This window comes from Hipposideros armiger, unplaced genomic scaffold (genome assembly GCF_001890085.2).
Source record: "Hipposideros armiger isolate ML-2016 unplaced genomic scaffold, ASM189008v1 scaffold_138, whole genome shotgun sequence".
Taxonomy (NCBI): Eukaryota; Metazoa; Chordata; class Mammalia; order Chiroptera; family Hipposideridae; genus Hipposideros; species Hipposideros armiger.
Genome location: NW_017731488.1, coordinates 2048446 through 2064488, shown reverse-complemented (window position 1 = coordinate 2064488; position 16043 = coordinate 2048446). Strand labels below are relative to the sequence as shown.

Sequence of the window (16043 nt, the reverse complement as noted above, 5' to 3'; positions counted from 1 at the left end):
CGCGCGCGCCCCATTCTCCTCACTCCTGACCTCAGGCTCCCCAATCACAAAACCTGTAAAACCCCAGCTCCCCTCTGAGCCCTGGCCACTTCAGGGAGCTCCCACCCCAAGTACCAATCGCTCTCCATTGTTCTGTACTCTGGCTTGTCTGCAGCCATTAGTGCACTCCCCGCTCCTCCCTCACAGCTTCTTGCCGCCCCCCCTCCCCCTGCCCCCAGCCTCTGAGGTAAGAACTCAGAGCCAGATTGGGGGGGGGGGTAGGGGGGAGCCAGCTGGTTTCAAGTCCATCCCAAAACCAGCTTCAGGGAGGATGTGGATTAGCCAGGCTGACGCTGCTCCAAGTGAGCTTGCATCACATAGGCATCTGAACAGAACAACCTGGGCCCTCCCTGCAGACATTAGGACTATTCTTCACCCTACCGAGAGTTTCCTGCAGAGCTCCTGGATAAATCTACAAGAGGTTTCAAGCTGCACATATTTGGTTTAAACATGTTTAAGGAAACCCTCTAAAGAGGCCCTCCAGAATTCAGTCCCTGCCCCAAGACTGGGGTGCTTCAGGAAGCTTCTGGAGGGCCTTGGGGAGTCCCCAGCTGATAGCACCCACATTTATTTATTTTTATGCTCACTAAATTTCGTTTTATTTTATTATTTTTACACACACACATTTATAAAGCATCAGGATCATTCTCTTGTCACCCCCCCATCACCACTACCACACCCAAACACCTTCCAGACCCTCTGCATAGCTGTATTTAAAATAACACTAGCTACCATTTGTTGACCATTTGTGTGCCAAGCACTTCATTTGGTTTTCTCCTTGATTATCACACCAGCCCTGTGAAGTGAATACGTTTTACAGGTGAGGAAGCTGAGCCTCAACTAGGAAATGGCAGATCTGTGCCTTGAACCTGTATTTCTGGGCTCTAGGCTGACTGCTGTATTCACTCCCATGCCACCCTGCTCCTGGTTTAAAGACGGGGTGGGGGGTCTCAGGCCCTCAGATCCTGATGACTGGAATTTCCATCTGTACCTATGGTAGAAGGCAGGCGAGGTGAGGACCATGGAGAATTCGTTGGACCTCTTGGCAGTGTAGCCCCAGCCATTCCGGGCCTCATCCCAGAAGTGACTCCACGTCAGAAAGCCCACCATCCGCTCCGGGAAGCTCTGCCACACCAAAAAAGCAAAGTCCACCTGGGGAGATATTGAAATGAGGTGTGAGGAAGGAACATCCAGAGATATGGAGCCAAGGCCAGCCTAGTGGAGGCGACTCAGGGGAGAGGAGGTGGGAGCATGAACATTTCCAGGGGATGCTTCGGGGAACTTTTCTAGCTGGGAGCGAAAAAAAATGTTTTCAGAAGAGTCTGGGAAGCTTCTATTAGCTTTCTAAGGAGGAGGCAGAGTGCCTTGTTGGGGTAGTTTCAAAGGCAGGAATCTGGACCTCTTGATCTCTGGTCCTCCCAGTTCTGGGAACCCAAGGGGCTGCCAGGGCCCTCTAGCTTTGTCCCCACCCACACTGGGCTCCTGTTGGGCCCAGTCCTCACCTCACTTGTGGAAAGACTGCTGTGTGCATCAAGGCTGAGGATGGCATCGGTGCTGATGGCACTGTAGGGGAAGAAGCGGTCACTGACCTGCAGTGGGAGGGAGGTGAGGGCAACTCAGCTGGGGGAGCCTCCCCAGGCTCCCACAGTGAATATCTGAGTATCTGCTAAGCAGGAGCCCTGCAGGCATCGTGTAGAAGGAAGGGCAGGGAAAACAGCAAGAGTGCCCAGAACTTGGACCTGAGGAACTCATTTTACCTCTCTGGACTTCAGTTTCCCCCTTGGTAAAATGAACAGTTGGTGTCTAGGGGCCCTTCCAGTTTTGACATCTCAGAACCCCTCTCTTTCACATTAGATGTTCACCTCAACCTTGGGAGGAGTTGTTAAACATCCTTCATTTGAAAGAAATAGGTCCAGAGAGATGAAGAGACTTTCCCACAACCACACAGCAAGCAGGTGGCTCACACCATCCCAGGTTCTCAGAAGCTACCCCCCTCTGGCCCAATTTGCTGCCATCTGTCCATGTTTCCGTAGGATTCCAGGTTTCTCCTCTATCCCTCATTGGAGACATCCAATGTACTACATCCTTTGCCTCTCCCCAGTTCTCTGAAAGCACAATTCACAAGGGCCAGGGGACGGGAGGGATCATTTCTATTAGGCCTGCAGTGAAAACCCCGTCTTGATTTCTTCAGGCCCAACTTGAAGTCCCATTTTGGCTCAGGCCCAAGTCAATGCCCTCCCTAACTCCCAGCCTTCTGGGGCTGAGCCCACCCCTTCCACACTCCTCCCCATCCCTCACCTTCCTGGGCCCCTTCATGACTATCAAAGGCACTGCTGTCTCAGGCCACCTGGGTGGGGGCGGCTTCTCACTGCTCCAGAGAACCAAGATCTAGGAGGAAAGGGAGAGTTACTGAAGTCTGGGGCAGACAGATCCCATGAGCTACCTTTCCCAGGATGGAAGAAATAATGGATGAGTAACTGTATATGTGAATTTGGAAGGAGAGCTTAGTTGGAGCCAAAATCCTTTCATTGCTGCCCTGTTCTTGCCTCCAGGCTTCTGGAAGGGAGGAATTCTGGTGACTCAAAGGTCACCAGATGACCTTTGCATAATGACCTGTGGCATTAGAACTCAAGAGAGTCTGTGGTGGCAGAACCTAGCTTGGGCCCTGACCCCATGTCCCATCCCCATCTTCTCTCTCGAAGACTTTGATTCTCTTCCTCCTCCTCCTTTATCATTCCCAGCCCAGTCAAATGTCCTGTCTTTGTTGCCCTTTCATCTGTGCCCTGGCTGAGCTCACTGGTTCCCCGCTCTGCGAGTACTTCTCTCTGGCTTCTCTGGAAGTGAGATTTGTCAGGAAATGCTAACTGAGTCTGAATCCCAGCGCAGAACCCTTTCCTGCATTTTCTCTGCATTGTCAGCATCAAGCCCAAAGCTTGGTGCTCAGAAAGTGACTGCTGGGTAAATAAGTGAATGAACATACATTTACTTCTCCAGCCTCCCCAAGAGGCTCCTGCTTTTTAGATGGAGTCATCAATTTAAATGGGGAGGCCAAGAGGGGTTTGAGGGGAAGGTACCAGAAACTTGGGACTTAAAGAAGCAGCAAGGGCAGTTGAAAGTCCTTCCTGTGCCTACCCCCAAATGTGTGGCTCCCCCCAAGATGCATGGTTATCCTTGGGTTCTAGATGTCTCCAAGGGCCCTTCCGTGTCCTTTGCCCCCACCCTGGATCCCAGGACCACAGCTGGCAAGGGTGCAGACCTGGGCACAGTGCTGGGAGCCTGCCACCGCCTGGATGAGCTTCAGCGGGGGCTGGCCTGGGGCCCCCACCCAGATCAGGGCGCTGAACCTGCCTGCAGGGCGAGAGCCTGGGGGAATGAGACACAGGCTATTAGGGTGGGAGGGGACAGATTCCCTTGGAGAATGACCTGAGTTGGGGACCCCGGGAGCCAGAAGAGATGTGGGGGATTCTGGGAGGGTCTTGGCAGGGCTCTACGGTTCAGGCTGGGACAGACTTGGGGAGAGTTGCTGAGGGGACTTCAGGTTGTCCCACCCCCAGGGCCTACCCTGCTGTAGATGGTAGAAGGGGAAGTCCAAGGGGCTTGTAGAAAAGGTGGGCAGGGCCAGGAGTGCCCCCGGGGGGCTGTTCCACAACAGCGAGGGGTGAGCAGATACGCCCAGGATCCGGTCCTGAATAATCTGTGAAGTGAGAGAAGGCTGTGCGGGTGGTGTGGCCAGGGTGGCAGTGGGTGGGGCTGAGAAAGTGAGGACCTGATGTAGCCCTGCACTTTGCCCTTCAAGCTATGGGGGTGCGGCAAGTGCATCGTCAGATTGCTGGGGACAGAAGGGTTTGGATGCAGAAGTCCAGAGTAGGGGGCATTCAGCGATGGCGTCCAGAGGTGGCAGATTGCTGCCTCCCTCTCCTTCCTCACTTGTGTCAGACATCACTAGTAGCTCATGACATTCTTTCCAGACCCAGAACCCCTCCCAACACAGCACCCGGGCAGCCACTGCCCATCAACTGGAGTTGGCACATGCTTTGGAATCTGTTTGCCACAGCTGTCTCTCTACAGGTGGGGAAACTGAGGTCAACATTGGGGAAGGAACTTATCCAAGAGCTCACAGCCAAGTCTCAGATTCACCCCAGAAACATGGCAGGGGATGTGTCCGGAAAGAGGTGTGGAGAGGGGACAGGCATGAGGCAGGAGCTAAGTGCCAGGGTCCCCACCAGCTGAGTCCCCCTCACCTCCAGAGTGGTATGGATGATTTTCTCCACTGAGGAGAAGTAGGTGTCCCATAGAAACTGGGTCTGCTGGCGCAGGGCGAGGACCCGTGTCGGGGGCATCTCCTGGAGGGCAGCCAGGAGGACCTGAGGCACAGGAGAAAAGGAGAAAGCATGGGGCCTTGTCAGGCCCTGACTGACCCTGGGGTGGGGACAGCCTGGGGTTGGAGGTCTGGAAACTAGAAGCCCATCTCTGCATGGCTCTCCAAATAGGTTAGAAGCAGCCATGCTTGGCCAAGTCTCCGGTAACATAGCAATCAAGAGTCCAAGGGCCACACAGAGCTGAGTTTAAATGTCATTTAGTAATTGTGTGACTGTGGACAAGCTACTTAACCTCTGACTCTGTTTCCTCATCTGTGAAGTGGGGGTAATAATTGTACCTGCCTCATAGTGTGGTTGTGAGGATTAAATTAGATGATACGTAGTAAGTGCTTAGTGCACTGTAGAGTCTCAATGAATGGTAGCTATTGTTACTAACTCCCTACACCATTCTCACTTCTCAGTGGATTCAAGGCTCACACATATGTTTTTCACAGCTGGGCAAAATTAGTTTTATCAGATGGAAAAGTCACTGTGCCTTTTGCTTTCCCACACAAAGCCCCATGGAGGCACTCCGATTTTGGATGTGTGTGTGTGTGTCTGTCCTTTTCTTAAATTGGGTATTGTAAGCAGTCATGGACCAGTGGGGCTGAGCTCATGGAGATCATCTGGTCTAACATTGTACAGATGGGGAAACAGGCTGAAAGACGCTCTCAGGACTTGCTCTCAGAACCCTCAGGAGTCTGCCTCCATCTGATCCTATGGGAGCCCCAGAGGCTTGGGACTGGGGGAATAATCATCAATATACTGCGTAGATGGGGGATAGGACTGAGGCTAGCCTGGGGGCTGGGATCTTGGGGTCCCTCCTATGTACTGGGTCCAGTCCTCACCCCTCGGGCAGGGCCCTCAGTTACCTGAAGTGGGAGCCTCTCGTCAGTTACAATGGCTGCCTTGGTCCAATCGATGACCTCGGAGAAGGGCAGCTCCCAGCGAGGGCTGAGAAGCACAGGGATGCAGCCAGCCTGGGGGGCAGGGGCGTCACTGGGGAGCCCAGTTTCACCCTGCACACATTCCCCCCCCACCCTCAGTTTCGAATCAGCAGCTGCTGCTGTTGGGGGCAAGGAGCAAAGAGGAGAGAAAAGTAAGGTATTTTTTTGCGGGGGGGGGGGTCTGCACAGTTTGAGGTGAACGTGGCTGCAGGCACACCTGTGTCCCAGAGTAAAGAGGTACCACTCCTTCCCATTGGGCTGGGGCCTGGAGAACTCTGCCAGCCCAGGAGTGTGGGGGGACAGGGGATGCCCAAATTGGGCTTGTACCTGCAGGGTTTGGAGGAAGCGCAAGGCATCAGGACGGCAGCCAGGGATGAGGCAGAAGGTGGCATTGGGCAGCGCTGCCCCAGGGCGGGTCCTAAGGAGGCACAGGAGGGGTCCAGCACACGTGAGGCATAGACAGCTGCCCTTCCCCCCACCTGGCCTCCCAGACTCACAATGTACAAACCCGCCATCGTGTTCTATACGTGAACAAAACTCATGCACATGCACAGCCACGCACTAACACACAAGTACCAGCCTCACACCTGCCCCTCACCCACGGCTGGGCTGCAAGGCAGGAACACTGGGTTCTAGCTTTGCCTTTGCCCTTGGTGGTCTTAGACACCTCCCTTCTCTTCTCTGGGCCTCAGTTTCCTTATTTACAAAATGGGAGGCTGCGGGACCTGACTTTTCCAAGGCCCAGTCTGACTTGGACATGTATGTGTTTGCCCTCCCACTGCTCTGCCACACACAGACTCCCCTGCAGCCCTCACCTGAGTGGCCTCCATGCCCTGCCCTCCCCCCGATGCTGAGAGCCCAGGCCCATGAAAGGCTCTTCTGTCATGAGGTGGGCTGGGCCCTCAGCCTGGAACCACACAGGAAGCTGCTGCCCAGAGGCCCCCTCGCCCAGAGGACAGGCTTCTTCTGTTCCACCTCCACCCCCCAGTTCCAGGGCCACACTCAGTCCGTTTGTGCCTTTGGGAGGGGGGAGTCACACCCTCCTCAGAGTTACCTCCCTGGGACTGCCCACCCAAGGAAATATTGCTTATAACAGGGTTGGCAAACTGTGGCTCATGAGCCACATGCAGCTCTTTGGGTACATACATGTGGCTCTGAAGTAAAATTGAAAATAAAACTATCATAGTTTTGTTTATAAAATTTGTAAAGGATATTATTCACATAATGGTGATTTCATTTGTTTTATGGCTCTAGAATAATTTTTAAATTGTTGTAAGGGACAGGATTGGCTCTTCCATCTCAAAAGTTTGCCGACCTCTGGCCTATAACCTAGCTACTGGGTTGGGTGAGGCAGTCAGGACTCCTGGGCTCACAGGCCTGCTCAGAGTGGGACTGATGAATAAGGGCCCAGAGGATCCTATATACAGCCTATCTGGTCCTGAGTCTGAACCTTCGAGAAGCAGTCCTGGGAGTACTTAGCCTCTGGACCAACCCCCATTGAACAGATGGGGAGAATGAGTCTCAGATCCAAGGATTAGCTCAGGGTCTCAGAAAGGGTTGGGCATTGCTGGAACTAGAACCGAAGTATGCTAATTCCTGACCCTGGGTTATTTGAACCACCTCAGAGCTGTGACTAGGGGTCTCCCAGAGGACCCCTGCCTTCTTTCTGTAGTGCTCAAGTGTCCACCAGCTTTCTCTGGAAGACGCCACAAGTTAAACGACAGGACACTCTCCACCTCATTAAAAGCCACAGCACCAGCCACCTGTAGCCCCACCCCCACCCCAATAAAACCTTAAGGGACTGAAAATGCCTAAGGTTAAGGCTTCAGAGAACCCAGAGACAAAGAGCCTGATGAATGAACTGTACCTCTCAGCCCTCATTAGCCTGCACTGTACCCTCCTCTGTGTCTCTGATTGTCCTACCTCTGCCTGGAGTACCCTTCCCTGCCTTGCCGCCTGAGAAATTCCTCCTACTCGGTCTTGATGTTTAAGTTCAAACATCACCTCCTCTGGGAAGCCCTCCTGATCTCTCCAGAGATGGCTCCCACCTCTCTGCTCCCACAGCCCCTGTGTGCCCTGAGTAGTAATGAGCCAAGCTAACCTTTATCGAGCACATGCTTTGTTCCAAGCACTGTTCCAAGTGCTTTACATGTATTGCCTCACTTCATTCTTACAGCAACTCTATGAGATGGGAGGTATGGACTGTAATTATCCCATTTTACAGATGAGGAAAGTGAAGCCCACAAAGGTCTCACAGCTCTGAAGCACAGGAGCCAGGCAGGCAGTCCGCACAGCCTCTCCTTCACAATGCGTGTTGTAACTAGTGACTCGTTTGTCTCTCTTACAAGACAGAACTACTTGAGGGCAGGGCTGCGCCTCCCTCGTCTCAGTATCCCCAGGGCCTAGCAGATTGCCTGGCCAAGAATGGGCACTCCGTGGGTGCTGGAGGAATGAGTGTTCAGTGCGCAAGAGAGGATAGACCCAGGACCAAAGGACTCAATGTCTGAAAGGTCAATTTCAGCACAAATTCTAGTAATGAGGCTGGCTGTGAGTAGCCAGTGGGTGGCCTTGGGAGATGGTGAGTTCCCCATCAGTAGAGGTAAATAAGCAGAGGCTGGATGAGCACCTATGTATGTATGTATGTAAGAGAGAGTGTGCTACAGAGGGGTCATCGTGGTAACTGCTGATAAAGTCTTAGGGTTCTGTGACCATGCCAGCTGCCGGCCATGGAGTTAGGGCCTCAGTGCCCAAGGCTGGAGTCAGTGTGGCTCTACCTCCTTCCACATGCCCTAGGCACTTTGGCCTTTGTGGCCCCTTTGCCACAAAACAATTATAAAAATTCTATTTCATAACTGTGTCCTCATAAAAATGAACAATATTATATATGAAAACATTTTCTTCTACCTAAAAATTCACTTTTTTCCCCCTCCTGATTTTCAAAGAAGCAAAAATATTTTCATGGGCCCCTAAAAGTGTCATGGACCCTAGGCACTGCACCTCCTGTGCCCAGGGGACTTTAAAACGTGCACTGAATTTATGTAAACAAAAACCTGGGAGAACATGTGTACACATGGCTTGTACACACACAGGGGACCTCAGAAAACACACGAGAGAAACTGGAAGTGGTGTTTGGCTCCAGGAAGGAAAACCGGGTGGCCGGAGAAAGGGTGGGAGGGAGTTTTTACTGTACCCCCTTTTGTGCCTTTGGAATTTTGTACCATGTGAATGAATTCCCTATTCATAAAAATAAATAAATAACAATTTAAATGGGTGGAGGCTGATTCCAAAGCAACAGGAGACTGTTCAACGAAGGTGGGAAACCATGGGCTTTGGAGCCAGGAGTGCAGGGTTTAATCCCACCTCTGCTGCTGCCAAGTGCTGGATCAGAAACATGGAGGGAGGCCGTGGTGAATCAAGGGGCTTGTTACCAAAGCCCCTTGGCTGGCTCCCTCCACCTCTCTGACCCTCAATTTCCTGTTCTCTGAAATGGGGATACTAATACCACCCTTGCAGGGTGCTCCAGAGGATTAGCCATGACTTATGTAAGGTGGCTGCACAGCACCCTACCCAGAGCAAGCTCTCCCCAAATGTTCGCTTCCTCCCCTCCCCCCTCTCCTGCCAGCTGAGTGAATGTGGGACAGTGGTGGGGACTGAATTGCCTCTTTCTCTGGCCAGCAGTTGTTTATTCAGGCCACCTTCCAGGGGCTGGCCCTGTGGCTGTAGGCCTCCCTCCCTCTCTCGCTCTATCCCTGGTTCACTCAGGCAGCTGCCTGGCACTTCAGGGAAACTAAGGCTCAAGCTACCCCCCAGCGATTACTAGTCCTGTTGCCTGCAGGTGGGCCGAAGCCAAAGACAGAACTTCTTGACGTTCAGAGGACAATGAGAGCCTGCCAGGTATCACACCTTGGAAATAAACTTATCAAAAATGCTACTTAGAGGGCGGCCACATTGATTAGAAAACCTTGGCCAGTTTTGGCCGATTTTAGATCAGTCAGCAAACATTTAGTGAGCACCTACCTACCGTGTGCAGCTCCCTAACTTTCAGTTTCTCAAAGAGGTTCAGGCTGCAATAGCTTTCAGATTCACCAATAGCCAATTACATTTAGCAGTAACTCAAGTCAGCTGAAAGAAGAACTTCCTGTAAGCAAGAATAGCTAAGGGTCAGAAAAGTGATGCGCTACCTGGCGAGCGGAGAACCTTGTCACCAAAGGTGAGTTCTCTCTGAGCTCTGAGCTTGAGGTGCCTGGGCTGAGGATGCCCGTTAGGGATGGGTCCTGGCAGAAGGGCCTTGGAAGCTGACTGGGACAATTCTTCTCTTATCCCTGGCCTCAGGGCTCCCTGGAGGCCATGTGCTTTCAGGAGGTAGAGGGATTCCATTCCCACAAGAGCCCTTTGGCTGAGAGAAGCCCCAAAAGCCCCAAGCAGAGGCAAAAATGGAGCAACGCCACGTGAAGAATTCCCGGGAGGGGAGTGGAGCTCAGAATAGTCCATGTTGTTCCAGCAGAGAACAGGGAAGTGCCTGAGGGTGGGAGCAAGGGAAGGAGGCCAGAGTGACAGGTTCCAATTCAGGATTGCTCCAGGACATGGAGAGGGAAACCTCTGCTGTGGGGGCCCTGGACAACCTCAAAAGGACTTTCATCCTTGCCTGCTCGTACTCCTTCTGGATACTGCTGGCCTCCTGTGGGTGCAGAGGGATTAACTGCTTTATCACCTGAGGTATGTCAGCCCAACTAGCCCAGGCAGAGAAGTTTCTAAATGAGCTCTCCATGTCCCATAGGCTCCAGTCCCCCTTGTATGTATTCAGGACTCTCACTGGCAGTAAGTTCTTCTGTAGGTCTCACCTAATTCATATTTGCTGTAACCAAAGGCTGTTTCCTTGAGAGGTTAAATCCCCCAAATTAGGCATAGGAGCAGCTTCCATCTGTGACCAATTATTAATCTCCACGGCTCTGAGACATTTGATGGGGCTGATCATAAACTCTTCCTCGAAACTCAGACTTCTAATGCTGAAGGCTTTGGAAACGCAATTCTGCATTAAAATACTGGCTGTGCTCTTTCTGGCTGGGTGGCCTCAAACAAGTTACTTAACCTTTCTGAACTTCAGTGTCTGGTACACAAACACTTAATAGCAATTAGTATCATCTTATTAAAATCATTATTTATGAAAGTGCTTAGCACAGAGCAAACACTATAGAAGTGTATATTAAATAAAATATTAGGGAAGGAGGGATTGGAATAAGAGAAAAAGAGGAAATAGGAGTGAGTCCAGTTTTATATTTTCAAAGATCTTTAAGGGAGAACTCCAAACCTGTCTTGGACACCCCTTATGGCAAATCACCGTCTTGGTGGTATTATTCTCTACTGTCTAACTTGACTCCGTCCTGCTGTAGCTGAGACCTAAATTGGTCAGGAGTCTAGGGGTTCTCCCATCTCAATCCTGCCCTCCACCCTGGCCTCTGGGCCCACTCCCATCTCAGACCCCACCCGTCCAGCCCCTGAGGGGAAAGGTCCACTTACTGCTCGGGTCCATGGTCCTGTTCACAGCGCCCATCCCAGAGGCAAGCAGAAGAGTTGGTGCCTGCCATGCGCCACCCGCCCCTCTCCTCTGCCAGGGCCAGCAGGGCCACCCTGGGGTGGGGGCTGTGCTGCCGCAGCTGGCCAGGAGCCCCACCTCGCAACGGGTGGGCTTCAGGGAGAAGCGGGAGGGCCACATCGAAGCCAGGCCGGAAGGTGTCCATTATGGGGCTGGCCTCGGCCACCATCGCCTGTCCCAGCTGGATGGTCTGGGAGCAGGAGGCTGAGTGGAGCCGGAGGACCAGATGGTTCTTGCCCCCATTCCATTGTGGGGGCACCGGGATGCACTCTCCAGCAGGGGCATCCAGGCTGAGGAGGAGGAGGAGGCAGGCTTCGGCAGGGCTGAATGTGTGGTAGCGGGACCCCTCAACGGAAGCCAGGATCCTGCGCTGAGTCTCAGAGACGGGTTCAGCCGCTGGGTACACGAAGACCTTGAAGCCACCACCCCTGCACTTCGAGGTGTCAAAGCAAGCTCCCCAGTTGCAGTGGCCACTACGGGGGGCTAGAGGAGGTTGAAGGGCATCTTCTGGGAGCTCCACAGGCTGGGAGAAACTCTGCAGGAGCTCTGCATCCAGCCAGCGGGGCCAGCCTTTGGGGGCCCCTGCCCGAGGTCTGGCCGGCACTGCCAGGTGGAGAAGGGGAAAGACTCCCAGGAGGCCGAGGAGCCAGGAGGCCAACAGTGCCAGCCAGAGGGCCTTCCTTCTCCACGGCTGCATGTGGCCACCCACAGCCAAGGCTGGGGGAAGCAGGAGTTGGGGACCTGAGGGTGGATCGCTGGAGCAGGGATCAACCTACTAGTTCAGCACCCACATTGTATAGATGGGAAGACCGAGGCCCATCAAGAGCAGGCTGCCTGTGTAAGGTCAAACAGCGAGTCACCAACCAGGCACAAGGAGGCTGGGGAGGACCAGCTTTCTGGCCTTGGCTTCCTGTGGTCAGGACTCCGCTTCCTCGGCCTTTGGACAACCAGCAGGGCCTCCCGCCCCTGAGCACTATTCAGGCTGATGCAACCCCTGTCCTGACTGCTAGGCTGTGGCCTTCTGCCCTCATGGCTGCACCCCCTGACCCAGCCCTCAATGGAGAGGAGGACTGTCTGCCAGGCCATGGGGGACCCGTTAGGGCTCCCATAGGAGGCAGTTTGGCCAGGGTGCAGGGCTGGAAGGAGCAGGGGTGGTCTCCCCAATCCTCTTGCCTGAGCAGCCCCAGAGGTGCCCTGGCCACCCCTGTTCGCCCTGACAGGCACTCCTGGGCTGCTGGCCCTGTGGCTCAGCTAAAATTAGACCCTGTGCTCTATGTGGGCTATCAGGGTCGGCTGAGGTCAAGGCTTGGGTGCAGCTGGTGTCCCTTGCCTGGGGTGCAGGGAGGGCTCTTGATCCTGGTCCTCTCCCACCCTGCCGCTGTCCCCAGCTCAGGCAGCTCGGCCCCTCCTCCCCCAACCCCTAGAAGCTGTCCCTGCACGCTCTGGCTTGGCGTTATCACGATGCAGAGGCCAGGGATCCTGTGCTAAGCCCCTGCCCCATGGCCTACAAGTCCTGTTGCTGTCTTCTCCGATCCCTCTCCAAGCAACATCTGGCCAGTCTAGATCTCTCTCCTAGAGGCAGCCTGGCTCCTCCCCTGCCAGCCCTGATTCGCTCCTGGCTGGGAGGCAGGGTCTCCACTTAACCCTCTCCAAACCTGTATCCTTGATTGCTAGTAATAATAAGCAGGAAGAACCACGCCTCACAGGTTGCCACAAGCTATTACAGCTTGTCTCTGAATTCTCACATCAACCCTTCAAGGCAGAGGTTTATCACTGTCGGTTTTTACAGATGAGACAAGTGAAGCTCAGAGAGGGGATGTTATTTTTCTAAGGTGACTCAGCTAAGAAGTGGCAGGGTGAGGGTTTGAACCCTGAGCTCCTGACCCTAATCCTTAGAGCTTCCTATTGGTCACCTCAGCTGGAGGGACTGAGTGTGGGCGTCTACAAATCAGATGAGATAATTGAGGAGTTAAGCAACTGGTAGGGAGTGGTATTAGGTAAGGTGCTCTTGACTATTTCCAGGATTGGCCCTTCTTCCTTCAGCAGCCCCTCACCCCACCCCGCCCATGTCATCCAGCTCCAACCTTTTTGGGCCCACACCTGGCACCTCTCATTCAAGCACACAGGCCTGCCCTTGCCTGGAGCTCTGCAGGGAAGGTCTTCATGTGTGTTCTGATCCGTATGGTAAGAGCTTCCTGGGGTTGAACTTGACTCTCCATTAGTCCACGCTCATTGGGAGGGTTCCCTTGCTCAGTTCCTTGGTCTGTGCTCTGTGTGGGGAGTCAAGAATAGGCAATGTCACCCACTGAGGAATCACTGGGGTGATGGGGGAGAGACAGACCCTGGCTGCAAAGAGCCCCAGTCTGACAAGGAAGGCCACAGGGAACCGGGCAAAACTGGCGTGAACTCTGCCTTTGTCCTTTCATCTCTGGAAAGGGGATAATGATATCCACCATGAGACGTTGCCAGGTTAAATCCAGGCCTATCCCATGGGGGTCCTTCAACAAGAGTGGCAGCCTCCTTTTCTTGCTTGCCTTCCCCTGATCTCAGAGCACTGCTGAGCTGATGAGGGAGCCACTGTACTGTGGGAGTGTTTTGCCCTCGGTGGGCAGCCAGTCTGAGGGGGCAGGGGGCACAGTTCATACTGTTAAAAAAGATTTAAGGGCTGGCCGAGTGGCTCAGTTGGTTAAGAGCTCACTCAAGAGTGTGAGCTCTGAGCAACAGGGTCGCCGGTTGGATTCCCAGCCCAAGCTGAGCTGCCGCTGAGCTGCCAACCAGCTAAAAAACCAAAAACAAAAAAACAAACAAAACAAAACAATAATTTAACTTCCACAGTTGAAATTCTTTTTGAAAGAAAGGGTTTATTAGGCCATCACTAGCAAAAAAAGAGACTGGTCTTGGGGCATGGAGTCTAGACCACACATGGATAGACAGGAAACATAACATGTCTGTCATGCTGGAGTTTTGCAAGTGTTTTTTTTGTTGTTGTTGTTTTCTAAAGATTTTTTTGGGGAATTGGGGGAGGGGAACAGTGTTGGGGAATCGGGGAAGGGGAACAGACAGGTTGCTGTCCTTTTGTTTTTCAGTCTAGTTGTGGAGGACGTCACTTCACTGGCCCATGTTGGTATCATCATTGCGTTCTTCCTGGGTGAGGCAGTCTCTCGACGGCCATTGGATGGCCGCTAACGGCAGCCCCGCTGCAGCCTACGCCGTAACAGAGGACTCACAGCAGCCCAGCTCCAGGTCGAGCTGTTATTCACCATCTTAGCTATAGAGGGCACAGCGTCACTGGCCCTCATGTGGGATCTGAACCGGGGCCCTGATGCTCAGAGCTGGCATCCCAAGCCAACTCTTAACCAACACGCCACTCGGCCGGCCCTGCAAGTGTTTTATACATCGAGTAGTGGGGAGAAAGGTATAAGCCATTCTGAAAGGTTTTACATTAGCTATAGACAGAGCACAGGAGGTGAAGGGGGCCAGTTCTGGGATAGGAACAGCCAAGTCCGCAAGGAAGAAGTGTCTGCTCCGGTGGATTGGCTGTGGGCCGCAGACTGGGAAGTTCATGTGTAAATACGAAATGGAGGCTCCTGGGGGTCAGGATGGCAGAGGCTCCTGGGGTTCAATAATCACAGAAATAGTCACCTGGAAATTAATCTTAAATTCCAACAAATATACAGGAATGAGAGCAGTTTCTTGTTTGTTTGTTTGACTTTTAATTTTATTGGGGAACAGTGTGTTTTTCCAGGACCCATCAGCTCCAAGTCAAGTACTTGTTTCAATTTAGTTGTGGAGGGCACAGCTCAGTGGCCCATGTGGGGATCTAACCGGCAACCTTGGTGTTATGAGCCTGCGCTCTAACCACCTGAGCTAACCGGCTGCCCCTGAGAGCAGCTTTGTCAGAGCTGTTCCACAGCTATTAAAAGGCTAACTGTTCTGTTCCTTTCTCTCACTCTCCCACCACTATATTTTAATTTAGAACATCTCAGAATTTTTATCTTGTCATTACACCCAAGAATGTCCTCAAAATGGCCAACAAAGAGGGAAATCTGGCCTCTTCGCACTACAGGGTCAGTCCCTGAGTGATGGACTGACATTCCCCGCGTGCATCAGTTTCTCTCATATGACGAGAGGCCTTTGCACATGCTGTTTGCTGCTCCTGCGTGTGTGCCGTCCTTCCTTCTTGCTCTGCTAACCTCCTCACCCTACAGGAGTCAGCTGAAGGCTCCCTTCCTGCAAAAGAGTCCTCCCTGACTGTCCGCAGCCTGGGTTAGGGCCCTCCTCTAGGTTCTCATGCCATTTCTTCATCCCTCTACACCCAGGCACATTCATTCACTCATCCAACAAATACTTATTGAGTACTAAATATGGGCCAGATTTTGTGCCAGGCACTGGGGGTACAACATTGAAGAGCAATAATAGCTAACATTCGAATTACACTTACTCTGTGCCAGGCATGGCTCTAAGTGCTAGTGTATTCACTCATTTAAGCCTCTCCTATGGGGCTATGAAGGAGACACTATGATTATTCCCATTTTACAGATGAGGAAACCGAGGTCCAGGGAGCCTTAAGTAATTTGCCTAAATTCCCACACCTTAGCCAAGATTTGGACCCAGGCAGTCCATTCCCTTAACCACTGCACTATTCCACTCCTGAGCGAGACAGACACACCTCCAGCCTCCCAAATTCACTTTCCTAGGGAAAGAGAGACCGGTATAACTAGGTAATTACAGGAGGGAAAGGGGACCATGGAAGTGCACAGAGGGGGCACCTAACCCAAGGGGCCAGAGAAGGCACCTGAGGCGTGACACCTACCTTAGGACCTGAAGGGCACAATGTTTTTCAGACCAATCACTGTGGCTGCCTGTGTGGGAAGAGACAGGAACTGGCAGGAGTGGTGACCGGGACAGCTTTTTTATGGGTCTGTCACCCCAAAAGTGATTCGCTCATTAATTCATTCACTCATTCATTTATTCATTAATTCTACAACTACTTGATGAACCCTTACTGGGGTCCAGGCAGTTCTAGGGGCAGTAAACAAAGCAGACAAAATGTCGCCCTCATGGGGCTCATGTTCTAGGGAGGGGAAATCGGCAATAAACACAACA

The 16043-nt window shown here is 52.8% G+C and overlaps 1 protein-coding gene across 3 annotated transcripts; it reads right to left on the bottom strand.

The window, feature by feature from the left end:
• Nucleotides 1-670: 670 nt before the first annotated feature.
• On the bottom strand, nucleotides 671-12485 carry EXTL1 (exostosin like glycosyltransferase 1). Of its 3 annotated transcripts, none has more exons than XM_019650283.1 (9): nucleotides 10862-12485; nucleotides 5672-5762; nucleotides 5270-5377; nucleotides 4281-4403; nucleotides 3601-3733; nucleotides 3296-3402; nucleotides 2338-2427; nucleotides 1542-1628; nucleotides 673-1191 (listed from the first exon to the last, which is right to left on the bottom strand). In XM_019650283.1, exons 1-9 carry the CDS (start codon nucleotides 11632-11634, stop codon nucleotides 880-882), a joined length of 1824 nt encoding a protein of 607 aa, XP_019505828.1. In that variant the 5' UTR covers nucleotides 11635-12485; the 3' UTR covers nucleotides 673-879. The 3 variants fall into 3 exon arrangements, with proteins under 3 accessions (XP_019505829.1, XP_019505828.1, XP_019505830.1); XM_019650285.1 differs by having other exon boundaries at nucleotides 1099-1191; nucleotides 1542-1602; XM_019650284.1 differs by lacking the exons at nucleotides 3296-3402; nucleotides 3601-3733 and having other exon boundaries at nucleotides 671-1191.
• Between the last annotated feature and the right edge of the window lie 3558 nt (nucleotides 12486-16043).

Excerpts from the sequence above, each read along its gene's own strand:
- EXTL1 (XM_019650283.1), bottom strand. The coding sequence starts at position 11,634 with ATGCAGCCGTGGAGAAGGAAGGCCCTCTGGCTGGCACTGTTGGCCTCC. Across the intron at positions 5,763-10,861 it reads CAGGACCATGGACCCGAGCA|GACCCGCCCTGGGGCAGCGC; the intron begins GTAAGTGGACCT and ends GTGCCTCCTTAG. Across the intron at positions 2,428-3,295 it reads GCTCCCAGCACTGTGCCCAG|ATCTTGGTTCTCTGGAGCAG; the intron begins GTCTGCACCCTT and ends CTTTCCTCCTAG.